At 36.1% G+C, this 24,457-nt stretch overlaps 1 protein-coding gene across 9 annotated transcripts in view; it reads left to right on the forward strand.

Moving 5' to 3' along the window:
* LOC114650151 (dachshund homolog 1-like) overlaps positions 1 to 24,457 on the forward strand; it is a 448,999-nt gene that overhangs the window by 278,844 nt on the left and 145,698 nt on the right. For 5 of the 9 annotated variants that reach the window (XM_051927162.1, XM_051927161.1, XM_028799623.2 and 2 more), the window contains 2 exons: positions 18,783 to 18,938; positions 22,910 to 23,082. In XM_051927162.1, the coding sequence (XP_051783122.1) occupies positions 18,783 to 18,938; positions 22,910 to 23,082 (329 nt within the window). The remainder of the gene's footprint in view (positions 1 to 18,782; positions 18,939 to 22,909; positions 23,083 to 24,457) is intronic. The other 4 variants (XM_051927163.1, XM_051927165.1, XM_051927167.1 and 1 more) reach the window with 1 other exon arrangement.

A 24,457-nucleotide genomic window follows, 5' to 3' on the forward strand; every position in this document is an offset into this window, starting at 1 on the left:
GCCGAGTGAGTTGTAATTGATACAGAATCGCTGTTCGACAAGAGCTGCAATACCAAGGTGGTGCTAGCTTTATTTTTCTGCTTTAATCAGCAAACCTTTATTTCTTGTTTTATTCTGCTTCTCAGGGTTTTCTTCTGCATATCTGCATGCTATCTTTCTTATGGAAATCCATTTTTTTTCCAGCCCAACAATAGTATTTTGCACTCTTTCTTTAGCAACTAATCCCAAAAAAAGCCTTCTGTGTAGATCTCTCTGCCCTCTTACCATTGGTATTTTCCTGAAAAGCAAAGCTAAACTTTATTGTTGACTGCACCCCTTTAGTACTAGAGTCTGTCATCAAAGGGGAAATGAAATTCTCAAAAATAACCTGTTGAATAAGCCAACATAATCTTAGAGCCACTTAAACTGGGTTCTGTTTTTCCAGATGAAGTGCAGTACTTTTCATCTTAGTGTAACCTGTGTTGATTGAGTTTTGTACTTTATTATATATCATAGTGGAACTGTAAATAACTGATTTTTTATTGTTACATTTCTGTACTTGTATTCATGTATATGTATATTAGTTTTATTAGTCCACTGAAAAAGCCCCACCTAGAGTATACACTCTTATATTCCAAGTTTTTGATATTACTGACATGAGAAGGACTAATGTATGTTCATGTTAAGAAGGAGTACTGTGACACTGTTGTCAACTACTGAATGTACCGCTGATGTTCACACATTGAAATGTAAGCTTTCTTTAAATAAGTTAAGTACTAGCAAGGAAACAGTGGCCTTATAATGGCATTTCCCCCAGCACACAATGCAAGATAAGGTCAAGTGACTTGTGTGCCTAATTAAAAAAACTGAAGACTTATTTACCAGGTCTCACCAGGATTAGACCCCTGCTTTTAAGAACCAAGCCATTACGATTTACAAAGTGTTTCAGAGTCTTTATTTTTATTTTGAAAATACATTCTTAAAAGTCTTAATAATAAATTACATGTCTTGGGCAAAAGCTGTTTTTCCTAATCAGTTGCCTTGAAAGCAGATATATTAAAAAAGAAACTTCATCTGTAAATCTACATATGTGAGGCCACAGAAGTCTTCAGTGCTGTTTTGATTAACAATGTGGGCTTTCAAACACCTTTAAATGGTTTTTAATTAACACCTGGCTTTCTAATTAGGCTAAGAAGCAGTTTGTGTGGATTCCCAACAATGGTAGAATCCTGGGTTCAAATCCTTGTCCAGATGTTATCCCAGTGCCTGTAAGGGTTTTCTGTTGAATAAATTGATTGGCCTAGTGTGAATGAGGATGCCCTGTAATGGACAGGGTTTTGTTTCTTTCTTTGCATCTAATGCTGTTGGGAAAAATCCATAGATATTTGTAATTAAAAAGGAGCCATGTGCATTAGCTACAACAACAACATTTATTTATACAGCACATTTTCATACAAAAAGTAGCTCAAAGTGCTTTACATAATGAAGAAAAGAAAAATAAAAGACAAAATACAAAATTACAATAAGACAACATTAGTTAACATAGAAAGGAGTAAGGTCCGATGGCCAGGGTGGACAGAAAAAACAAAAAAAAAACTCCAGATGGCTGGAGAAAAAAATAAAATCTGTAGGGGTTCCAGGCCACGAGACCACCCAGTCCCCTCTGGGCATTCTACCTAACATAAATGAAATAGTCCTCTTTGTAGTTAGGGTTCTCACGGAGTCACTTGATGGTGAATGGTCATACAGACTTCTGGCTTTTAATCCATCCATCATTTTTGGAACATCATGGTGCTTTGGGTAGATGGTGGTGGACACCGGAAAAGGAAACAGAAGAGAGAGCAGGGGTCAATACAGATTTTGAATGAATAGTTATTATAATGAATTGGATATACAGAGTATCAGGATTAAATTACAGTGAAGTTATGAGAAGGCCATGTTAAAATAATGTGTTTTCAGCAGTTTTTTAAAGTGCTCCACTGTATTAGCCTGGCAAATTCCTACTGGCAGACTATTCCAGATTTTAGGTGCATAACAGCAGAAAGCCGCCTCACCACTTCTTTTAAGTTTTGCTCTTGGAATTCTAAGGAGACACTCAGTTGAGGATCTGAGGTTGCGATTTGGAATATAAGACGTCAGACATTCCGATATATAAGATGGAGCGAGATTATTTAAGGCTTTATAAACCATAAGCAGAATTTTAAAGTCAATCCTGAATGACACAGGTAACCAGTGTAGTGACATCAAAACTGGAGAAATGTGTTCGGATTTTCTTTTCCTGGTAAGGATTCTAGCAGCTGCATTCTGCACTAGTTGCAAACGATTTATGTCTTTTTTGGGTAGTCCTGAGAGGAGTGCGTTACAGTAATCTAGTCGACTGAAAACAAACGCGTGAACTAATTTCTCAGCATCTTTCGATGATATAAGAGGTCTAACTTTTGCTATGTTTCTTAAGTGAAAAAATGCTGTCCTAGTGATCTGATTAATATGCGATTTAAAACTCAGATTACAGTCAATGGTTACCCCTAAGCTTTTTACCTCCGTTTTGACTTTTAATCCTAATGCATCAAGTTTATTTCTTATAGCCTCATTGTATCCATTATTGCCAATCACTAAGATTTCGATTTTCTCTTTATTTAATTTGAGAAAGTTACTATTCATCCATTCTGAGATACAGGTTAGACATTGTGTTAGTGAATCTAGAGAATGGGGGTTATCAGGTGCTATTGATAAATACAGCTGTGTGTCATCAGCATAGCTGTGGTAGCTCACGTTATGTCCCGAGATAATCTGACCTAATGGAAGCATGTAGATTGAGAAGAGCAGCGGACCCAGGATAGAGCCTTGTGGAACACCATATAGGATATCATGTGTCTTTGAATTATAATTACCACAACTAACAAAGAATTTTCTCCCTGCCAGGTAGGATTCAAACCAATTTAAGACACTGCCAGAGAGGCCCACCCACTGACTAAGGCAATTCTTAAGAATATTATGATCAATGGTGTCAAATGCGGCACTCAGATCTAAGAGGATGAGAACAGATAAATGGCCTCTGTCTGCATTTACTCGCAAGTCATTTACTACTTTAACGAGTGCAGTTTCTGTGCTGTGATTTGTTCTAAAACCTGACTGAAATTTATCAAGAATAGCATGTTTATTGAGGTGCTCATTTAACTGCATAATGACTGCCTTCTCTAGAATTTTACTTAAGAAAGGTAGGTTAGAGATGGGTCTATAATTTTCAAGAGCAGAGGAGTCGAGATTATTGTTCTTAAGTAGAGGTTTAACTACAGCAGTCTTAAGACAGTCTGGGAAGACCCCCATATCTAATGATGAATTTACTATGTTTAGAACATTATCAATTAGCACACCTGATACTTCTTTGAAAAAATTTGTTGGTATTGGGTCAAGGGCACAGGTGGAGGGTTTCATTTGAGAAATTATTTTATGTAAATCAGGTAAATCTATCCTAGTGAAAGAATTTAATTTGTTTATTACTGAATACTGGGGTTTAGGAGGATCCTTAGTGTTGGGGAGATATACTATGTTATTTCTAATATCATTATTTTTTTGATTGAAAAATACAGCGATAGCCTCACAGGTTTTACTGGAAGTACTTAGGAGGCATTTCTTTGAGTTACCTGGGTTTAACAGATGATCAATCAATAAGCTAGACATTTATGTAAAATACTGTTTATTTGATATAAAATAAAAAAAAATTAAAAAATGCATTGATTTTCAAATCTAGTATGATCCTGTCTAGCGTAGCATCACTAGAGGCTGGAGTCAATCCACAACGGCGGAATAAAAATCAGGAAGAAATCTTAGAGGCATTGTAGTTTTGTAACATGGTGTACACAATCAGTTTACAATTCTCAGTTGACCTAATGGCGTGTCTTCAGATTTTGGAGGGACCTGGAGTTGCAGAATTAAAGCTTTCTAGTTGCACGGTGTTTATGCAGGCACCATTCCCAGAACTGAACCAGAGTCCATATACTCTGAAGCTGTACTACTATGCATTGTACCATCACCACTGAGGTATGTATCATCTCTAAATTTAGTTCACAGTTAAAGCTTTATGTATACAGCGGAGTCAAAACATTATTCAGATCCCTTAACTTTTAGCATGCTTTATTGTGTGTAGATTTAATTTTAAATTGATAAATGCACCATTTTCACCCATCATTGCACACTCAATAACCCTTAATAATAAGGTAAAAACATGTTTTCAGAGAGGTTTGCAAATGTATTAAAAATCAAAAACTGTAGTCTCTTTTTTTATATAAGTATTCTTTGTTATGGCATTCCAGATTGTGGTCAGGTGCATCCTGTTTGCTTTAATTATCCTAAAAATGTGTCTAGAACTCGATTAGAGTCTACGTGTGACAATTGGACAGTTTAGAAAGGCACACATCTGGAAATATAAGGTCCCATAATTCACATTGCATGTCAGGACAAAAACGAAGTCATGAAGTCCAAAGAACTTGTTAAAGACCTCCACATTCAAATTGTGGTGTAGCATAGATCAGGGCAAAGGTATAAAACCATTTCTAAAGCTTTGAGTGTTTAGAGGAGTACATTGGAACCATCAAGACTGTTAACTCCCACTTGGAGTTTGCCAAATGGCACTTAAAAAGACTCTGAGAACTTGAGGAAAAAGATTCTTTGGTCTAATGCGACAAAAATTGAAATCTTTGGACAGAACTCCAAGTACACTGTTAGGTGAAGATCAGGCACTGCTTATCACCTGCCTAATACTATCCCTACAGTGAAGCATGGTGGTGGGAACATCATTCTTTGGAAGTGCTTCTCAGCAGCAGGAACTGGGAGATCAGTCAGAGTTGAGGGAAGGATGGATGCAACCAACTACAGAGAGGTCTTTGAGGAAAACCTGCTCCAGCATACATGTGGCCTCAGACTTGGGTGACGGTTCACTTTTTAGCACGAAAATGACCCAATGCATACAGCCAAGACAACTCTTTAACTGTCCTTGATTGGCCTGTTCAAAGGCAAAACTTAAATTTCATAGAACATGTGTGGTGAGACCTCAAGATAGCAGTTTACAGATGCTTTTCATTCAATCTAATGGGGCTTGAGAAGATCAGACAGGAAGAATGGAATAAACCACCCTAATCCAGTTGTGCAAAGCTTGTAATGACGTACCTAAGTGGGCTCAAACCTGTAATGGCTGCCAAAGGGGCCTTTACAAATTTAGCATCTGAATACTTACATAAGTTAAAGATTCAATTTTCTGATTTTTAATAAATTTCAAAATTTTCTGAAAACACGTTTTCAATTGTCGTTATGGGTTGTTGAGTGTAGGTTGATGGACAGAAATGGTAAATTTATCCACTAAAATGAAATCTACAAAACAAAGTATGTAAAAGTGAAAGGGCCTGAATACTTTCTAAATCCACTGTACATTACGTATTTAGGTCAGTCATTTTATTCAGGAACTGAAAAGCAACAGCACTGGAAGCCTGTGTTTGAGTCTATGTCAATGCTTTGAATCTTTATTTCTTTGCAAGCAGTTTTTAAATGCTTGGATAAGCAGGTATTCTGTGCAGCTGTGCTAAAGAAGAAAAGCCAGCCAATGCAAGGTCTAAAACGATCATTTAATCCATATCTCCTATTTGGGTGATTAGAAAAATACTGTTAACAATGTTGTTGGCCCTGTTCTGATTTGTGGTTCTAGTTCCTGTAGTGGAAAAACAGCACTGGTGTTACTAATGACAAGACTGTTGTTTTGGTGGCTTTCTAAATTAGATTTAATATTCTTTATTGATGTTATTCCCCCATTACCTGTGTTTGAGTAGTAATTGACACTATTTTGATGCTTGCTTTTCATGGTGATGGCTATATTGTTTGAGGCAGCTGCACCGATTGCAAGTCAAGTGACATATGATGTCATCTATCTATCTATCTATCTATCTATCTATCTATCTATCTATCTATCTATCTATCTATCTATCTATCTATCTATCTATCTATCTATCTATCTATCTATCTATTATATCTTGCTTATTTAAGATGATGGCACATAGCATCCAAGTGTTTAGGCCAGAAAACAGTCTTTAACCTTTGAGAGTAAGTGAGTTTGTTAGGGGAAAAAACTTTCTTAGTGATTATGAATTTTGGTTGACATTTTGATCTGTATTTCTGTTTAGGGCTTTGAACTTTTGAAGACGTGTTTATTTGACATTTTTTGGTGTATGAGCTTAGCCTGTCTTAAAGAACTCTTATGATTATCCACTGATCTCCTGATTTGCATTTGCTCAAATAACCCTTTTCATCACAATTGACACCTTTTGTGATCACAGTAGCTAGTACAGTATACTTTGGTGTGCCCTCTAACTAATTGACTGACTGATTGATTGGCTTTTCAATTTTGTTCAGTGCCACTGAGTTCCCAACAGCCCTGGATGACCAGTATAACAGCTACTGTACATTGACATACTGAGCAAAAAGATGCTCATGTACCTTATGATTTGGACAGAATTGATTTTCATTGTAGAAGGTTCCTGCCTGACACTGAACAAAGATATTTATATGCGTGCTTTTTTAAAATACATTATTTTATTTTTATTTGTATAACACTTTTAAGATATTTACTTTTTGCCATTTATTTAAAAATGAAAGAGACGTGTACCAAAAAAAAAAATAAATTTCATGATAGAGAGCTATGTTAGTGTATACGTTCAAGCCATACTGCAAACCACCTACTGTGGAAAAAAACTATATATATATATATATATATATATATATATATATATATATATATATATATATATATATATACACTGTATATATATATATATATATATATATATATTTTTTTTTTTTTTTACAGTGAGCCTTCATAAGTATATTTTGACAGTTGATTAGTAATTTTTAGCCACATTTGGGTTTTACAAAGTGCATTGCACAATGTTTTAGCTCATAACCATTACTAGTAATATGCTGGATTTTTTCCAAACATATATTCAAATTAAGCTAGTACTTCTTGACAAAAGAAGAATTTCATGGAGCAGGTAAACATGAAATAGTCCAGAAAAAGTGTAATGTTCTTGGCATACAATGAAGCAATGCATTATCCCCATTCACGTTTTGTTGGTAAAATAATCCATTCCCACATTCCTTTCAATAACACAAGTACACTAAATTGAGTTACTGGATGCAAGCCTATAAAATAAATTCCTACCTATGCAACAAGCACTGACTTGAGGACTGCCAGCTGCATCAAAGATATGGAATATGGTGCTATCAACTGCTTGTCTGTTTTTACAAAAAATAAATACATATCCGTTTTTACTTCCTGAGCCACATTCCAGTTTGTACAATGAGTTTCTCTATAGGATTTTGTATTTTTCCATGTTGATGATTTTACTTTAGCCATCAAAATCTTCCATCATAAAGGGAAATTAATTTTCTTTGTGTTGTTTGTTATTTATCTGAACAATTAATATGCATATCTTCACATTATTTTAATCATCTGTTGTGGACTTTGTAAGTGCCATCGTTTTGGTGTTTTGTTTTGTTTTTCTACAAAAGTAAATTAGACAAAAGTCTATTATTTATAATAATGTCTAGGCCCATCATTTTGGGACCTCACGAGAGTTTCAAAATTTGTACTTATTTACAATGATCAGTTGTATTAACCTGCATTATTCACCTTCACCTTCAGTTTACCATTGTAGCTGATGGTTTTTATGATCCTTTCTTGTTTAATATAGTAAAAACATTAAAAATTATTCCACACTCTTGTTTAGTCCATTTAAGGTATTGTCTGAGATTCAGGTGCAATAGTTTCACAACTGACAGCTAGCAGAATAAGACAAAGTTCTCTTCAGCACAGTTTTTTAATGAGCTGTTTTAAACATTTGACCAAATGCACTGTGGGTTATGACATGACATAGAAGTCAGAATTTCTTTGATCAGTAGGACTATTGTGATTTCCATCCAAACCCTGCACCAGTGGCTCAAACATTTGCAGTTGAATAATTTCTGATATAATTAAATTATTATTTTTTTAAATGGTAAGATATGGAACAAGATGATCTACTGTGGCAACCCCTAATGGGTGCAGCCAAAAGAAGAAGAAGAAGATTTTGTTTTAAATGGTAACTTTTGTAGAGTGGCACAGTAGTACGTAGTGATTTGTGCTGCTGCCTCACAATTCCATGGACTGTGTTTGATTCAGGGCCCAGTCATGTGTATGTTTTCCAGGATTTCTTTGAGTGCTCAGACTTCCTCTGGTATACCAAAGATGTGCATCTTTTATAATTAACAATGTGCTTAGTTATGTGAGTGTGCCCTGTGTTGTATTAATTTCTCATCCATCTTACACTTAACTCTTACATCAGCACCATACAACCCTTTAGTGGAGAAACTATGGCAGAAAATGGATAGATGAATTTTGATACACATCCATCAATTTATGAAACAATTTATGGTAGCTGGGGCCCAGGGCCTTTCCTTGTAGCATCAGTAATTATTACTTTAAAGACTCATACATTAATGATCATTTTAATAACAATTAGTAATATTTGACATAAAATTACTTTTTTATTACATTGGGGCAGAGCCTGGGGACAATTTAGTTTGAGGAATTGTCCTTGACAGAAAATAGTATTTATTTTTGATTTGCAGTGGAAATACTGATTTTTGTCAAGAAATGTTATATTTTAAATATTAAAGATGTGTGTCTTGTAAAATGCCTCTGTCATGATCAGTGCACTCTCCTTTTTTATGGTGAAGAGAAAAACAGGGCATCTGTGTGCAGACCTGATCTGCCAGATTCGCACCATCTGAAGTTTATGAAATGTGAGCTGTTTTACCCTGATGCATCACCTGTCTTTCTCTTGTGAATTGCACTTCGCTTCCTGTCAGACACTACACATCAAAACTGTTGTTCATTCAATTTGGCAGTTGAGCTCTCCTGGGTGTCAAATTGTGTGATTCATTTGCAGTTTTTCACTGTAAATATTACTGTTAGGAAAAAAAATGCTAATTTATTTGCAAACAAGAAACTTTGACATCTGGAAACATCAAGGACATCTGTAGGAAAAACTGCATGTTGTTTACTATGGGCAAATAAAAACTTTTGTCAGTCTGTTCAGGGATGCTTTTTGGAATAAAAGAAGTTGATCTTCTCAGGAATATGTACATGTTTAAACTGTAAATTTAACTGAAGGTACAAATAATACAGTTAAGTCCTTAAGTATTTCGACAGTGACGCAATTTTCATAATTTTGTCTCTGTACACCTCCACAATGGATTTGAAATAAAGCAATCATTATGTGACTGAAGTGTAGACTTTCAGCTTTAATTTAAGGGGTTTACCAAAAATATCGTATGAGCCGTTTAGGAATGATAGCCATTTTTCTGCATAGACTCCCCATTTGCAGGGGCTCAAAAGTACTTGGACATTTAACTGACAAGCTGTTCCATACCCAGGTGTGAGCAGGTCCCTCATTATTTCATTAATTACTAGTTGATTACCCAGCGGCTTCGCTCACTGAGTGCAAGGAAAAAAAATAAAATGTAGTCTATAATTAATTAAACAGTAAAACATTAACATTTAAGAAGTAAAGATACACTGAGCACTACTGGAGTGGTTTCGGGTAAACTACATTTTAAAGGCACTATAACACAACAGGTAAGTAGTAGATCCCTTGTGAAAGGCGCTACACGACCACTGTGGTATAGAAATTACATTTTCTATGTGATTGTCCAAATTTTTGCCTGACAACCTTGCACTACATGCCTGTGATTTACTTGTTAAAGTAATTAATCACAGAAGCAAGCTTGACTGTTGTGGGGTTTTAGTGACCCGAACTTACCTTAAGGGACAGTAAGTAGTTGTGCAGGGCAATTTACAAACAGAGTCCTGCTTTGATGGCGCCAATTACACTCATTTGCAAAGATTTCCACTCTCCCAGGAGCTGACGGGGGACTTAAAGTGTCACAAACAGTGTGAGAAGAGAGGACGCTGTCTGAAACTGCGAAGCTCTCGACTCGGCGGAGCAGCCCGACATTCCGCGCCTCCCAGCGTCCACTTTGTTCTCACGACCCCTCGCAGTTGAAGGCGGTCTCGTCTTCACATTGTTTACAGCTCGGCGCAGTTAAAAAGTAGAAAGACACAAAGCTGTTTTCCTCATCTCTTCTACTATCAAGTACTGCCAACTAAAAAAAAGTTATAACGTGTCAGTTTCAGCGACAGTCACGTGGACGAATAAATAAAACTTCTCTGTCAGAGTGCGCCTGGCTAGTTCCTGTATTATAATATGTTCTGTGGTCATAGGTAATTTCCATATCGTGTGGTCATACGTAATTTCCGTTTCACTCATAATTTCCATATCATGTGGTCATACGTAATTTCCGTTTCAAATGCGAAAAGAATTTTATATATATATAGATTAAGCTGGTAAAAGGTCTGGAATTTATTCCAAGTGTGGAATTTGCATTTGAAAGCTGTCACTCTGAACTGTCAGTATGAGGTCCAAAGAGCTGTCCATGCAAGTAAAAACAGTCCATTATTAAGCTAAGAAAACAAAACAAAACCTTTTAGAGAAATAGCAGAAACACGAAGAGTGGACATATCTACCATTTGGTACCTTATTAAAAAGAAGGAACACACTGGTTAACTCAGCAGCACAAGAAGGATTAGAAAAACAAAGAAGACAACTGTGCTGTATGACTGCAGAATTCTGTCGTTGGTGAAGAAGAACCCCTTCACAGCATTTAGCCAAACCAAGAACACTCTCCGGGAGGTTGGCCTATCATTGCCAAAGTCTAAAATCAAGAGAAGACTTCTTGAAAGTAAAGACAGAGGGTTTACCACAAGTTGCAATCCACTGGTAAACCTCAAGCATAGGAAGGACAGGTTAGACTTTTCCAGAAGACATTTTTAAAAGCCTTTCAAGTTCTGTAAAAATTTTCTTTGGACAAAGGAAACTAAGATCAATATAATTCAGCATGCTGGAAAGAGAAGAGTATAGAGAAGAGAAGAAATGGTTCATGATCCGATGAATATCACATCTGTGAAACGTGGTGGAGGAGCTTTATGGCACAATAATGCATGGCTGTGAATGGAAGTCAGTCACTAGTTTTAATTGATGATGTGACTGCTGGCAGAAGAGGCAGGATGAATTCTGAAGTGTAGAGGGCTGTACTATCTGCTCAGATTCAGCCAAATGCTGAAAAACTGATAGGACGATACTTCACAGTACAGATGGACAATGAACCAAAACATGCTGTGAAAGCAAATATAGTGCTTTTCAATGCAAATTAGTGGAGTATTCTTCAAAGGGAAAGTCAATCAAATGACCTCAACCCAATTGGACATTTACTTCACTTACTGAAGACAAAACTGATGGCAGAAAATCCAACAAACAAGCAGTAACTGAAGACAGTTGCCGAAAAGGCCTGGTAAAGTATCACTAGGGTGGAAACCCAGCACTTGGAGATGGCCATGGGTTCCAGACGTCAGGCAGTCATTGACTGTAAAGGATTTTCAACCAAATATTGAAAATGACCATTATATTTATGGTTATGTTATCCATCCATCCATTTTCCAACCCGCTGAATCTGAACACAGGGTCACGGGGGTCTGCTGGAGCCAATCCCAGCCAACACAGGGCGCACGGCAGGGAACCAATCCCGGGCAGGGCACCAACCAACTGCAGGACACACACACCCACACCCACATACCAAGCACACACTAGGGCCAATTTAGAATCGCCAATTGACCTAACCTGCATGTCTTTGGACTGTGGGAGGAAACCGGAACACCCGGAGGAAACCCACACAGGCACGGGGAGAACATGCAAACTCCACGCAGGGAGGACCCGGGAAGCAAACCCAGGTCTCCTTACTGCGAGGCAGCAGCGCTACCACTGTGCCACCGTGCCGCCCCATAGTTATGTTAGTTTGTCCAAATACATTTAAGACCCTGGATATAGGGTGGGTGGTGTTTATGCAAAAAAATGGCTGTCATTCCTAAACAGCTCATAAAAAATTTTGGACTTCAGTCACATAATGATTGCTTAATTTCAAATCCATTGTGGTGGTGTACAGAACAAAAATTATGAAAATTGTGTCACTGCCCAAATACTGTACTTCTTCTTCTTCTTCTTTCATCTGCTCACGTTAGGGGTTGCCACAACGGATCATCTTCTTCCATATCTTCCTGTCCTCTGCATCTTGCTCTGTTACACCCATCACCTGCATGTCCTCTCTCGCCACATACATAAACCTTCTCTTAGGCTTCCTCTTTTCCTCTTGCCTGGCAGCTCCATTCTTAACATCCTTTTCTCAATATACCCAGCATTTTTCCTCTGCACATGTCCAAACCAACACAATCTTGCATCTATCACTTTGTCTCCCAACTGTCCAATCTGAGCTGACCCTCTAATGTACTCATTTCTAATCCTATCCATCCTCGTCACACCCAATGCAAATCTTAGCATCTTTATCTCTGCCACCTCAGACTCCGTCTCTTGCTTTTCGGTCAGTGCCACCATCTCCAACCCATATAACAAAGCTGGTCTCACTTCCATCCTATAGACCTTCCCTTTCACTCTTGCTGATAACCATCTGTCACAATTACTCCTGACACTCTTTTCCACCGATTCCACCCTGCCTGCACTCTCTTTTTCACCTCTCTTTCACAATCCCCATTACTCTGTACTGTTGATCCCAAATATTTAAACTCATCCACCTTCGCCAACTCTACTCCCTGAACCCTCATCATTCCACTGACCTCCTTCTCGTTTACACACATGTATTCTGTCTTGTTCCTACTGACCTCCATTCTTCTCTTCCGTAGAGCATATCTACACCTCTCCAGGGTCTCCTCAACCTGCTCCCTACTATCACTACAGATCACAATGTCATCAGCAAACATCATAGTCCACGGGGACTCCTGCCTAATCTCGTTTGTTAACCTGTCCACCATTGCAAATAAGAAAGGGCTCAGAGCCAATCCCTGATTTAAACCCATCTCCACATTGAATGTATCAGTCAATCCTACCGCAGATCTCACCACTGTCACACATCCCTCATACATATCCTGTGCAACTTTTATATACTTCTCTTCCACTCCTGACTTCCTCATACAATACCACAACTCCTCTTGAGGCACCCTGTCATATGCTTACTGTCCATATACTGTGCAAACTCCACAAAGTCACTGGATCAGAAGCAAACTTATATTCCAGAAGTTGAGTTGACAGCAGTGCTATCCACTGTACCATTGTGACACCCTAATAATAACTAATTTATGTCCACACACCATTACATTTTTTTACTTTGTTTTTAGCATTCTCAAATAGAAACCCAGAGCCTAGCCCAGCAGCCCAGCAACATCAGAACTGGACAATTTGCCAGTTGATCATAAGGCCCACTCACATATACAAACTAACACTGGGCCAGTTTCTAACAGTGTATCTTTAAGATCAAATGAAGTCAAAATACAGAATAGGTAGGAGTAGTATACACTCTAAATCGTAGAAGTAAATTTACTGTAATTCACTTCAAGAACACACAGTTCACTAAAGGCAAAGTTGTCTTTTTCTTTACCCATATGCAGGTAAAGGAATGTCACCTTTTAAAGAAAACACAAAAGAGTGGTTGTAATTACACAAGATTTAAAATTATCAGCTGGATACTGTATATTGTTTGTATTTTTTAACTTCCCCTTTTATGCATTTAGTATTTTAGCATACTACACAGTGTGTCTCACAATAAATGAGACCATGAATTAATGTTAATATGTAACAGGCTAAGCTACAGTTTTTGTCCTGGAAAGTAAACAAAGGCTTAACAGGAAATCCCACATTTGGCCTCATGTCTCAAGGACGCAGTGAAAAACAACTAAACAACAAGACATAACTTCACATTCACAAGCCTGCTTAATATAACTCACGGGTAACATTGGACCATAGTCAATCCCAACAGGACTGGACATAAGGCTTGAACCAGCCCTGGAATAATCACTTAATTTTAGCAGTATTTATGCCTTGGATTCCCACAGAAATTCAACTAACCTTCAGACAAATGACGTGTCATATCCGGTTTAATGCAGGAGGAAGTTTGTAGGGATTGATAGTCACCTAGCCAGAACAGGAATATTGTAAGTAGCATATCATCTCAGAGTGGGTACTGGTCAACCATGTCATAAAGAAAACCTAAGTCTCAATTATCTCAAGCATAGCATCTTTGAAAACTAGCTAAAAAAATCATAAATTGATATCTGTATCAAACAAGACTGCAGTTTTGTTGCATCCATGTGACTCATATCAAGCAAAATGTTATGTAAACAGAAATCATCTGGTATCTCCTGGCATAAAATTACATAGCTGTTTGTCAGCATTTTTTTTTTTTTTTGGTAACTCAAATAAACATGTTAAATTAGACTACAGAGAATGATAATTGTGTATGGTCATTCTAAAATTTTCCCTATAACCTGCGAAATCATTCAGTTTATTTTAATGGAATAACCTTTACTAAATACTCTAAATTCTGTTTACATTTTTCAGTTATTGATTTGGGCTCATTAAATGAATAGGAAGTCGTAAGTTTTGGCAGATTTGTTCCACTGTCTCCTCTCTTTTTTGACACTCATTTTCTGAATCCACATTTGGGTGAAAGGCATGACCCAACTGTGGATGTGACTCTAAGGTTCTTGCAGGGAACATAAATTTGCAGACCCACAACCACACATAACTTGGTGATTTAGAGTCATCAGTTAATATAACATGTATATTTTTGGTCATTGGGTGGATACTGGAAAAACTCAAAACCTGGGTGGAGGAGAACTTGGAAAACCCCATGAACAAAGTGATATGATTCCAAACAGAAACTAGATGACTGGAATTTCAACCCTGCATCATATCATTGTGTCAACATACACTTCCTATTTGACAAAAGAAGACATGTCTAAAGAATGTTAAAAATGAAGCAGTGTGGAAGGCAAATCAAGCAGAAATTTAATTATTAGTAGGTTTGTAAAATGTTTGTATTGATTAATTTGTATGATGCCTTTACTCAATGTAAATTTCAAGATGAGTTTACAGTACAAATATTTAACTATAGTCCTTTTATAAAAATTAAAGAAAGCACTGGCAGGTTAAGTGACTTGGCCCGGAACGCCAGCAAACTGTGTTTAGTTTACAGTGAGTTTTGCCACAATACCACACTCCACCAATAATAATGAGAGATACCCAAGGAGGAAATCCTTACCTGAACATTTCTCAAACCAAACCAGAAATGGTAACTGAATTGATTGTTCAATTTATTAACAAAAATAAGAGCTAAATTAATTGAATAAAGGCACAAACTCAAAGCAAGGAAAATTAACCAAACATAATTACCAATTAACAAGAAACAAGCAAAAAAAAAGTGAATATATATATATATATATATATATATATATATATATATATATATATATATATATATATAATATATTAAAAATAATATGTTACTAGAAGTATAAATTTATATAATGAAACCAAATGTGATAAAAACAAGATCATTAACTAAAGAGGGAAACAAAAACCTCTACCTGTATAAAACAAGAGTAAGAAAGCATGGAATTGCAGTAGCAGGGAACATAGACCAAATTGACAAGCCAAAATACAAAATTACGAAAGAAATCCAGAATTCAAAAATCAGTGGAGCATAATAAAGAAACAGTAACTTGAATTACAGTTTTGACTTTAAAGGGGGGACCATTGCCACAGTTCAAACACACAACACTGCAGCCAGGAACTGAGGAATGAGCAGCTTTTTATTAGCTCTCAGTTGACTACTGAATTGGATGCACATATGAGAAATTAGTAAAGATATGAGACGCCACCCCTTTTGGTTCATCACTTTAGAGGAGTAGTAGAAAACATACCAAATTAAGGAGGAATGATAGGAACATAATCAAAAGAGGGTAGGGTATGAGGCAGAGTTGCAATTAAACCATGACAGACAAATACAAATACTGATTGAAAACCTGTGGACTTTAAAGAAAGAATTTGGCATATCTTAAATCAAATTAAATTTGACATTTGTTGTACTTCAACACTGATTTCAATATATATGCAAAATAATATTCTCTACCAACTAAATTCACAATGACTTAAAGTAGTCAGTTTGCTGTTTTAACACATTTATTTCAATACAGGGTCACAGAAAGCCATTACACACATCCATATCCACTAACTTACTGAGAGCAAATTTGCAGACATTAGCTAACCTAATTTTCAACGAAACCTGGTGAAAGCCCACAAAAAGAAAAAGAGAATTTGCAAAGTCCATGCAGACATGAGCCAAACCAAACCAAACAAGAAACATTGAGCTTCAGGGTTGAGATACTGCAGTAGTAAGCTTGGATTCACTGTGCTGTTCTAAATAAATCAGTCATTAGAGTAGTAGGCTGAATGCATTGTAAGACTACTGTATAATAATACTTTGGATTAATTTTTCTAAGACTGCTTGACATTTTGAAGCAGTTTGTGCTGGTGCCAAAAAAAACACAAAATAAAAAGTGATTTTTCACATTCATTCATCCAAGTACTACATACATCTGTGTTTCGGCTCTCTTTGTCGACAGTTATATGTGTTTTTACCAAAAGTAAATTCTGTGAGGTATTCTTAATTCCACAAAGTATTTTTTTCTCTTTCTAATTATTCTTCATTTATTTGCTATTTTTGAGAAATATCCAAGGATCAGCTGAAGAGAAATATTGAAGTGCTAAAGTGGCCGTGTGTTAATTAATGTCTAAATTCCAGCACAAAATAAACACATCTGCTTGGCTAAACTTGCAGCACCACTGTTTAATTGAGTTTCAGAGTAATGATATATTTTCCTTTAATCCCACCATTGTGCAAAGGGAATCACTTGAGACAAAAATCTAAAGATTTGTGTTTATGTCAAAACATGCCCCTGCCAATGGACTTTAATATTGAATCACAACTATTTTTATATGACTTTTCTTTACAATTAATGGGGAAAATATTACTGAATTATTTTTCAAGGTCCTTGGCTTTGTTCTTCATTAGCTGAAATGACTAGGTCATTTAAACAAGAGTCTTTTTTATAAGGTAATCATTTATGTGGATCTTCAGTATGCTCTATATACAGGATGATTAAAAAAATAATTGAACATTTTCAAAAATGGTTGCTCAAGTAATCCAGTATTATATGAACATGTGCTCTAAGCCAATTTTTAAAGGAACTCTCCTATTTTTTTCTTAATCTTACAGATTCTAAATATGCTACCCCTTGTGTCACCCTGCACATGTTAATCTTGCATGCTAGTTTGTCCCTGACCCTTTGTGGCCTAACAGCATCGATGGCTGAGACAGCCATGAAGTGTTACTTCATTTTCTCAAGTACCAAAATTATGGGGAAAAAAATAAGGATTAACTCTACAAATTGGTGCATATTACATGTTTGTGTGATACACAGTTGCTGAATAAAATGTTCTTCAGTGTTCAGTTCTTTTTGAATCAGTGTGTCTTTTAGTAGAAGTAGTCTTATTCAAAAACCTTACAGACAAGAAGCTATGCACTTTAAGACTGTTTTTAATGCCTTACCTCAAGTTATTTCATGTTACATTGTATTAGCACCAGTAAGTAAGACATTGTTGCTGTAGCCTCAAATATTGTTATTTGTAGTTGGTGGGTAGTTGGTTAAGCTAGTTATTTTCTGTAATTGCATTTATCAATTGTTTATGTTTGTGTGGGTATTTCCGTGACATTAATTATGTATAATTAACCAATTTGCATAATTTGCTGTCTTATCTATAGTGTGATAGATGTGTCATCTTACATTTTTATTATTATTTGTGTTTCTGGGTTTTTAGTTTAAGTCTCACTTTTAAATATTACATATTTGTTAGCATTGGCCTTTAATGGAGGGATGCACGATCCAGAGCTCTCTCCTGCTTTGCATGAGGTGTTGCAAGCATAAGCTCTGAGTGGCCACAGTCTTAGAACTGCTTGAAGCAGGCTTATGGGTGGATGGATGGATGGATGAATGAGTAGATGGATGGATGGACCGGGGTCAGATCTCAATGAGAAACTGCCTTCATTTTATAATGAGTTACAGTTGAGTAAGCTCTGGTCCAATACTAAGTAACCTAAGCCAGCTCTGTAGGATATTCTATCTGTGTTCATAAGTATGAAGAATTCATAATTAATGAATAAAAATAAGGAGAAGGTGAGATAATAGTATAACAATAGGTGTATTGACAATAGTCGGCTTAGTTGCAGTGTCTTATTATATAAATTACTTTGTTTGTCTTTCACTTGTTCAATGTAATGCTCAATCTTTTCATTTTTTACCAAAGAGTTGTTTTTTTTATTTAAAATAGAATTAAAGATCTGAAAGTAATATTGCATTTGATCATAGTAGAAAAATAAGTAAAAATGCTGAAATAGCTGAGGAGGGCATGGGTTAACACAGACAGTGCAGTAAAATGGCACAACCTTATTTGGTCAATAAACTGATTAGGGTTCTTCTAAACCTCTTAAAACAGCTTGGCTTGGCATTATGAAATTTATGCTTGAAATGTAATTATTTAAAAGGTCAACATTATCACGCCTATAGCGCAGTAGAACTGAATGTTTTTTGCCTACTAATTTTGAAAATGTAGTCTTTCAGTTTAGGATTGGCACATTGCTGTTGCTGCACTTTAGTATACCCCAATTCTTTCACACCCTGAGTAAGTGGATCGTAGAATGTGATAAGCTGAGGGCCTGAAATCAGAACGCTTCCTAATGTGGTGACTCTCTCTCTTCAGGTAGCAGTGATGTTTCCTGGGATAAAGAGAAACTGCAGTCTCCTAATATCCAAGGATCACAGGCCTCAGTAACCCATGCCAGCCTGCCAGGACAGCATAACCTTTCAGTTAGCCACCCCCTTAACTCACTCCAGCAGAACCGCCTTCTACCCAATGGTAAGAGGACCAAGTTACACATGATTTTTTACAAATGAGATTCTGAATTTTGGGCAGAACCCAGAAGGGTTCCCGTGCTCAGTCCGGATCAGAGAGTGAGAGACCATGGTACTGTATTGTGCTGTGTAGGGTATTGTAAAGTTATACACGTCTACCACAGACAACCACCTTCTCTGTCTTAGCTTTGTTATCTTTTTTATTTGTAGCTGAAGCTAATTACAGTATATATTTCATTCATTTAACTGTATTCAAGTATTCTTTGACATTTTTTTTTCAAAATCTCTGTGTCCAAAGAAATTTGATTTTCTATGAAATTCTGCAGGTTTGTACAATAGTAATTGAAATAATCCAAAGTTTATGTCACAGTCATTTTAAAAAGGCCATATTGAACCATAATCCTTGTATGCTATACACATGGTTAAGTAAATTTTAATAGAATTTTCCCCATGCATGGTGCAGTTTGATCAGGATATAAAGAAATTAATCTCAGACTCTCTATGTGTTTTTTGTGCATGATTTCACGTGTAACACTAGTATGAAAAGTGAAATTTTGTGATAGTTTTTATGTTTTTTTCCTCCTTTTCATCTCTTGACATTCTGTTTTTCAATATATTAACCTATTTCCCAATGTAGTAGTTTAAAGTTTTTTTCAGTGTGCTTATCATAGGCGACTCATGCATTTTACCCATGGTTTCTTTGGTAACATTTTCCCACAGCAAATTGTTCTATATTGTGCCTCTGTTTTTTAGAAAATACTACCATTTCATATTTGGAAAGTTCATTCATTCATTCATTCAATTTCTGAGTCTCTGTCCTAGACAGAATAGTAATTCAGCTCAGAATGCTGACCTCCATACATCCATACTTCACAAGTTAATGTCAGTAGTCAACCAATGACACATGACTTAAGGAAAGCGGAGTGACAAGAAAACTACCATGTGAACACGTGAAGAGTGTGTAGACAGTGAGCTGACAAGGATGTGAATTCAGGGGCAGTGAGACAGCAACACTATAGTAAACCAACTATCTACATTAAGCATGTATTTAGTAATACTATTATTGCTTCATTATAATTATCTATTTTGTTATATGTTTGACAAGCTTTATATTGTTAGGTGGATGTGCAATATGTCAATATCATGGTACCACATGAAATTATTTCATATTCATTATTTAATGATTTAGCATGCCTTATAATAGACTGGTGCTTAGTCCAGGGTTGGATCTTACCTTTCATACGGTGCTTCCAACATAGGTTCCAACTATGGGATTAAGTAATCAGGTTAAGAAAATGAATTAATGATTATAAGAAGGAGGAGCATTGGGTAGGCACAGCAGACATCCAAACCACATTATCTGTCCAGTGGTCAAATACTAAATCATTGCATTCATCCATCTTTTCACTTTCAAATCCAGGTTCATATGAGATTGTATTTTATCGTAGCAGTTTTCGATGCAAAGCGGGTACCTGCCTAGGATGAGCATAACTGGCTCAGTACATGGCTCTTTTTATTGCTACTGCATTAGTATATGCCAGTCATCAAGTATAGAAAAATAAGAATTTAAATTAAGGAAGCTCTTGAAATACAGCAAAAAAGTATATGCTAGAACTAGAGAATTTTTATCTTAATTTAACTGTGAAGTTTCACATTTATGACATGACAAAACTAAAAAAGTAGGTTTTTTTTCCATTACCTCCTTTCCTTGGTTATCATTATTGACAAGGTAGCATATAATGTGCCCAAGTGAAGTACAGATTGTGGGATAACTCATTGTTAGCCTTCACCATTGGCTGGTTGATGAAAGTTTATTCCACAAGTCACATTTCTCCAGTTTGTTCTCGATTGCAGCCATTGAGGTTGGTGCTGCTGTTAAGGGTTTTTTCAGGCTTTGTGGGTGGATGATGTAAGGCATTTTTTTCCAATGCAATTGTTGATTTTGAAGCCTAACTTGTGATGACCCACATTAATTTTCATTTAAATACACTTCTTGGCTGTTGTCAGAGGTTGACATTTGTAGATTTCAGCCATCATACCTCAGTGTTTCTGAGCACTGTGCCGAAGTTATTCCTGGTGTGTCTATTCAGTACTTTCTGGATCAGTTTCCCATATACTGTACATAATGGATTGTACCTTATTCTAACAGCAATGATCTGTCTCCCATTTACCACCTCTTTTAATTCCTATTTGAGCCTACTACCTGGAAAGAAAATCCTCATGCTTTATAATAAATCTAAGCCAATGGTATGCTTTAAAATTACTACATTTCAGATTAGTTGATTAATCACTTTACAGGCAATGTTAGTTTCTATTGTCAATTGAAATTCACTTAGGCTTATTTCAATGTATACTTTGCTGAGAGTTTACTGCCAGCCTTGTCATTTTGTATTTTAAATTAGAATTCCATTAGAATTCCCTGTATTTCACTTGGACAGTTTATTAGTACTGTGTATTTTTGTCTAACCCTTATGTAATCTATTATCATTCTTTTCCAAATAATATTAATAAATACTTCAAAGAATATTAATAATACAACGAATATTGTGTGATATTCACAGTAATCCATCTACATTCTACTCACATTGTTATGGTGTGTAAGACCCTCAACAAGGTCTTTTTTTTTACATTTTCAGCATTATTATAAATTAAAAAATATAGTGGTAAACATTCTATTAATAAAGTATTTTCAATAATGGTTTCTTAAAATCGAATTGCTGTATGCTAACCTTTGTGTTAACCAGCATGTTAACTGTATATAACAAGCAATGCAAAAATGTATGACTACTATCAAAATTATTTGCAACCATTTACTTTTAGTTTGTGATTTTCACTTTTTACCTGCCAAAGGGGAAAGCACAAAGTAAGTTAACAAGCAAAGCTTACATTTTGTCAATAAGCTTTCATCTTGCCAGAGATACAGGTTAAGGTTCCAAAAAGACTGTCTATGCTTGAACTTTGGTGTCAACTGAAGCAGTGGAAACCATATCATTGATTATCTGATCATATAGTCCTTCACTCTGTTTCAGATGAATATTTAACAGTGCATTTCTGAATAGGCAGAATAAGCAGCTTGTGTCTGTATTGTTAGACACTTGGAGTGAGTGTTGGCAATTCGTAAATGAAGATTTGATTCATTCCTCTTCTTGGGTTTAGAAATCTTAGAATGAGAGCATCTGTAGGAATTCATTTTTAGCCAGATAATGTTTAAATAAATAAATAAAATAAAATATCATTTTTCCTTCTGGAGTTATGACTTTCTTTTCCTCAATTTATATTATCATTCACAGTGCAGGCAAGGTTATACAAAACAATGTTCAGATACAAGCTGTAAACTTTTCGTCAGGTACTATGAAGAATGCTCTAACAATATATGTCTGCATCTTCAAAGTCACACTGTCATCAGGAAAGGATCTGAATTTATGTTTTACCTCAGTGCCACATGTCAGGCAACCAAAACAGTAAAAATGAGTCAGAGCCCAAGTCAATCATTTGAAGGACATTTTCATTGATCCATTTGACGTGTCCAGTAGCTCAGAAGCATGAATTATTAATGAACAGAAAGGGAAATTTGATGATGAAAATGAAAAAAAATGCATCTTCCTTTAAACACCTAAAGTATGAAATCATCTGAAATATTGTATTTGTAGCATTACAGAAATCTTGTATGTACTCAATACAGTAAATTGCACACTGGGGCTACATCCATTTTATGAATGCAAAAGGAAATTGTTAAATTTATACTTTTATGCTCTTATTATAACCTGCAGTTTTCTAGAGTTACAAATTATGTTTTCCACATCTTTAGCAACTTTTTTCAAACACAATGGGAAAATTCCAAAAGAATAAACCTGAAAAGTGTCATTTGAAGGAGCTCACTTAACATAAGAGAATGTCTTAATTTTGGTGTATTTTCCTGCATTGCCTCCTGTCCCAGTTATCACTGAATGCCATCTTCATTAATATCAATTTCAGGTTTGGAGCTGCCTTTCATGATGATGCCCCACCCACTGATTCCTGTCAGTCTACCTCCTGCATCAGTTACCATGGCGATGAGCCAGATGAACCACCTCAGTACCATCGCTAACATGGCTGCTGCTGCACAGGTGCAGAGTCTCCCTTCCAGAGTGGAAACCTCAGTGATCAAGGTAACAAGGGCACCTATTTGCACGCTAGCTGCACACCATCTGCTGCTTGCGGCCTACTTAATTTCTTCTTTGTAAATGTAGATCCTTTCTTCAGCATTCGACTTTTTTGTTTAAGATAAGTAGAGCAAGAAAGTCAACATTAGATGATAATTAATTTATGCTTTATTTTTTAAGTGCCTTGGTATACTGTAAGCACTACAACTTAATACAGTACATGCTATAATCATGTTCAGTAATTTAAAAGTTAAGAGACAAAACAAAACTTTCATATTTTGTGAAAATAAAAGACAAATATTTAACCATGCTAATACATGATTTACACAATAAAGAAGAGAGATTACAGATTTGTAGTGCTGAGCTACAGTCATGGATTGAGTATTGCCATCAAAAATGTTTCAGCATTACCTATTTTTATATTAACTGCATTATTTTCAAAAGGTCAAAGAGTTCTGAAAGTGTAGAATATGCATAATGGGCTCAGCAAGTATTAAGACCACTTCACTTTTTTCACATTTTTCTATGTTGCAGTGTCATGCTAAAATATTTTAAATATATTTTTTCCCACATCATGCAACTTTCAATACCCCAGAATGATGCACAATAGGATTTTAGAATTTTTTTGCATATTTATTAAAAATAAAGTACTTACATATCACTTTGATACAAGTACTGAGACCCTTTACTTAATACTTAATTGAGGCACTTTTGACTGATTATTGTCTGGAGTCTTCTTAGGTGTGATGTGACATGCTTTGCACACCTGCATTTTGGGATTTTCTGCCATTCTCCTCTTCTCTCCTCTTACGCTTTGTCAGATTAGTTGGAGACTGTCAGAGCACAACTATTTTCAGGTCTCTCCAAAGGCGTTTCGTAGGGTTCAAGTCTGGGCACTGGCTGGGCAACTGAAGAACATTCCCAGAGTTGTCCCTAAACCATTCCTGTTTTGTCTTTCCTTTGTGCATATGATCATTGTCCTGTAGAAAGGTCAGCCTTCGGCACAGTCTGAGATCTAGGACATTCTGAAGCAGGTTTTCATTAAGGGTGTCTCTGTATTTTGCTCTGTTTAGATGTCCCATCAACCCTGTTTGGTCTCACAGTAGCTGTCACAGAAAAGCAACCCCAGTGAATGATGCTGTGCCTGGTTTCCACCAGATATGATGCTACTCTTGGTTTTATTAGACCAGAGAATCTTGTATCTAACAGACTTTAGGTGCCTTTTTCTAAACTCCATGCTAGATGTCATATGTCTTTTACTGAGAGGGTTTACTCTGGCCACTCTGTCATACAGACAAGATAGGTGGTGTGTTACAGTGATGGTTGCGTTTTTGGAAGTGTCCCCCAACCCTATACAAGTTTTCCGGAAAAGTTCTCTTAT

This window comes from Erpetoichthys calabaricus, chromosome 4, assembly GCF_900747795.2.
Source record: "Erpetoichthys calabaricus chromosome 4, fErpCal1.3, whole genome shotgun sequence".
Classification (NCBI taxonomy): Eukaryota; Metazoa; Chordata; class Cladistia; order Polypteriformes; family Polypteridae; genus Erpetoichthys; species Erpetoichthys calabaricus.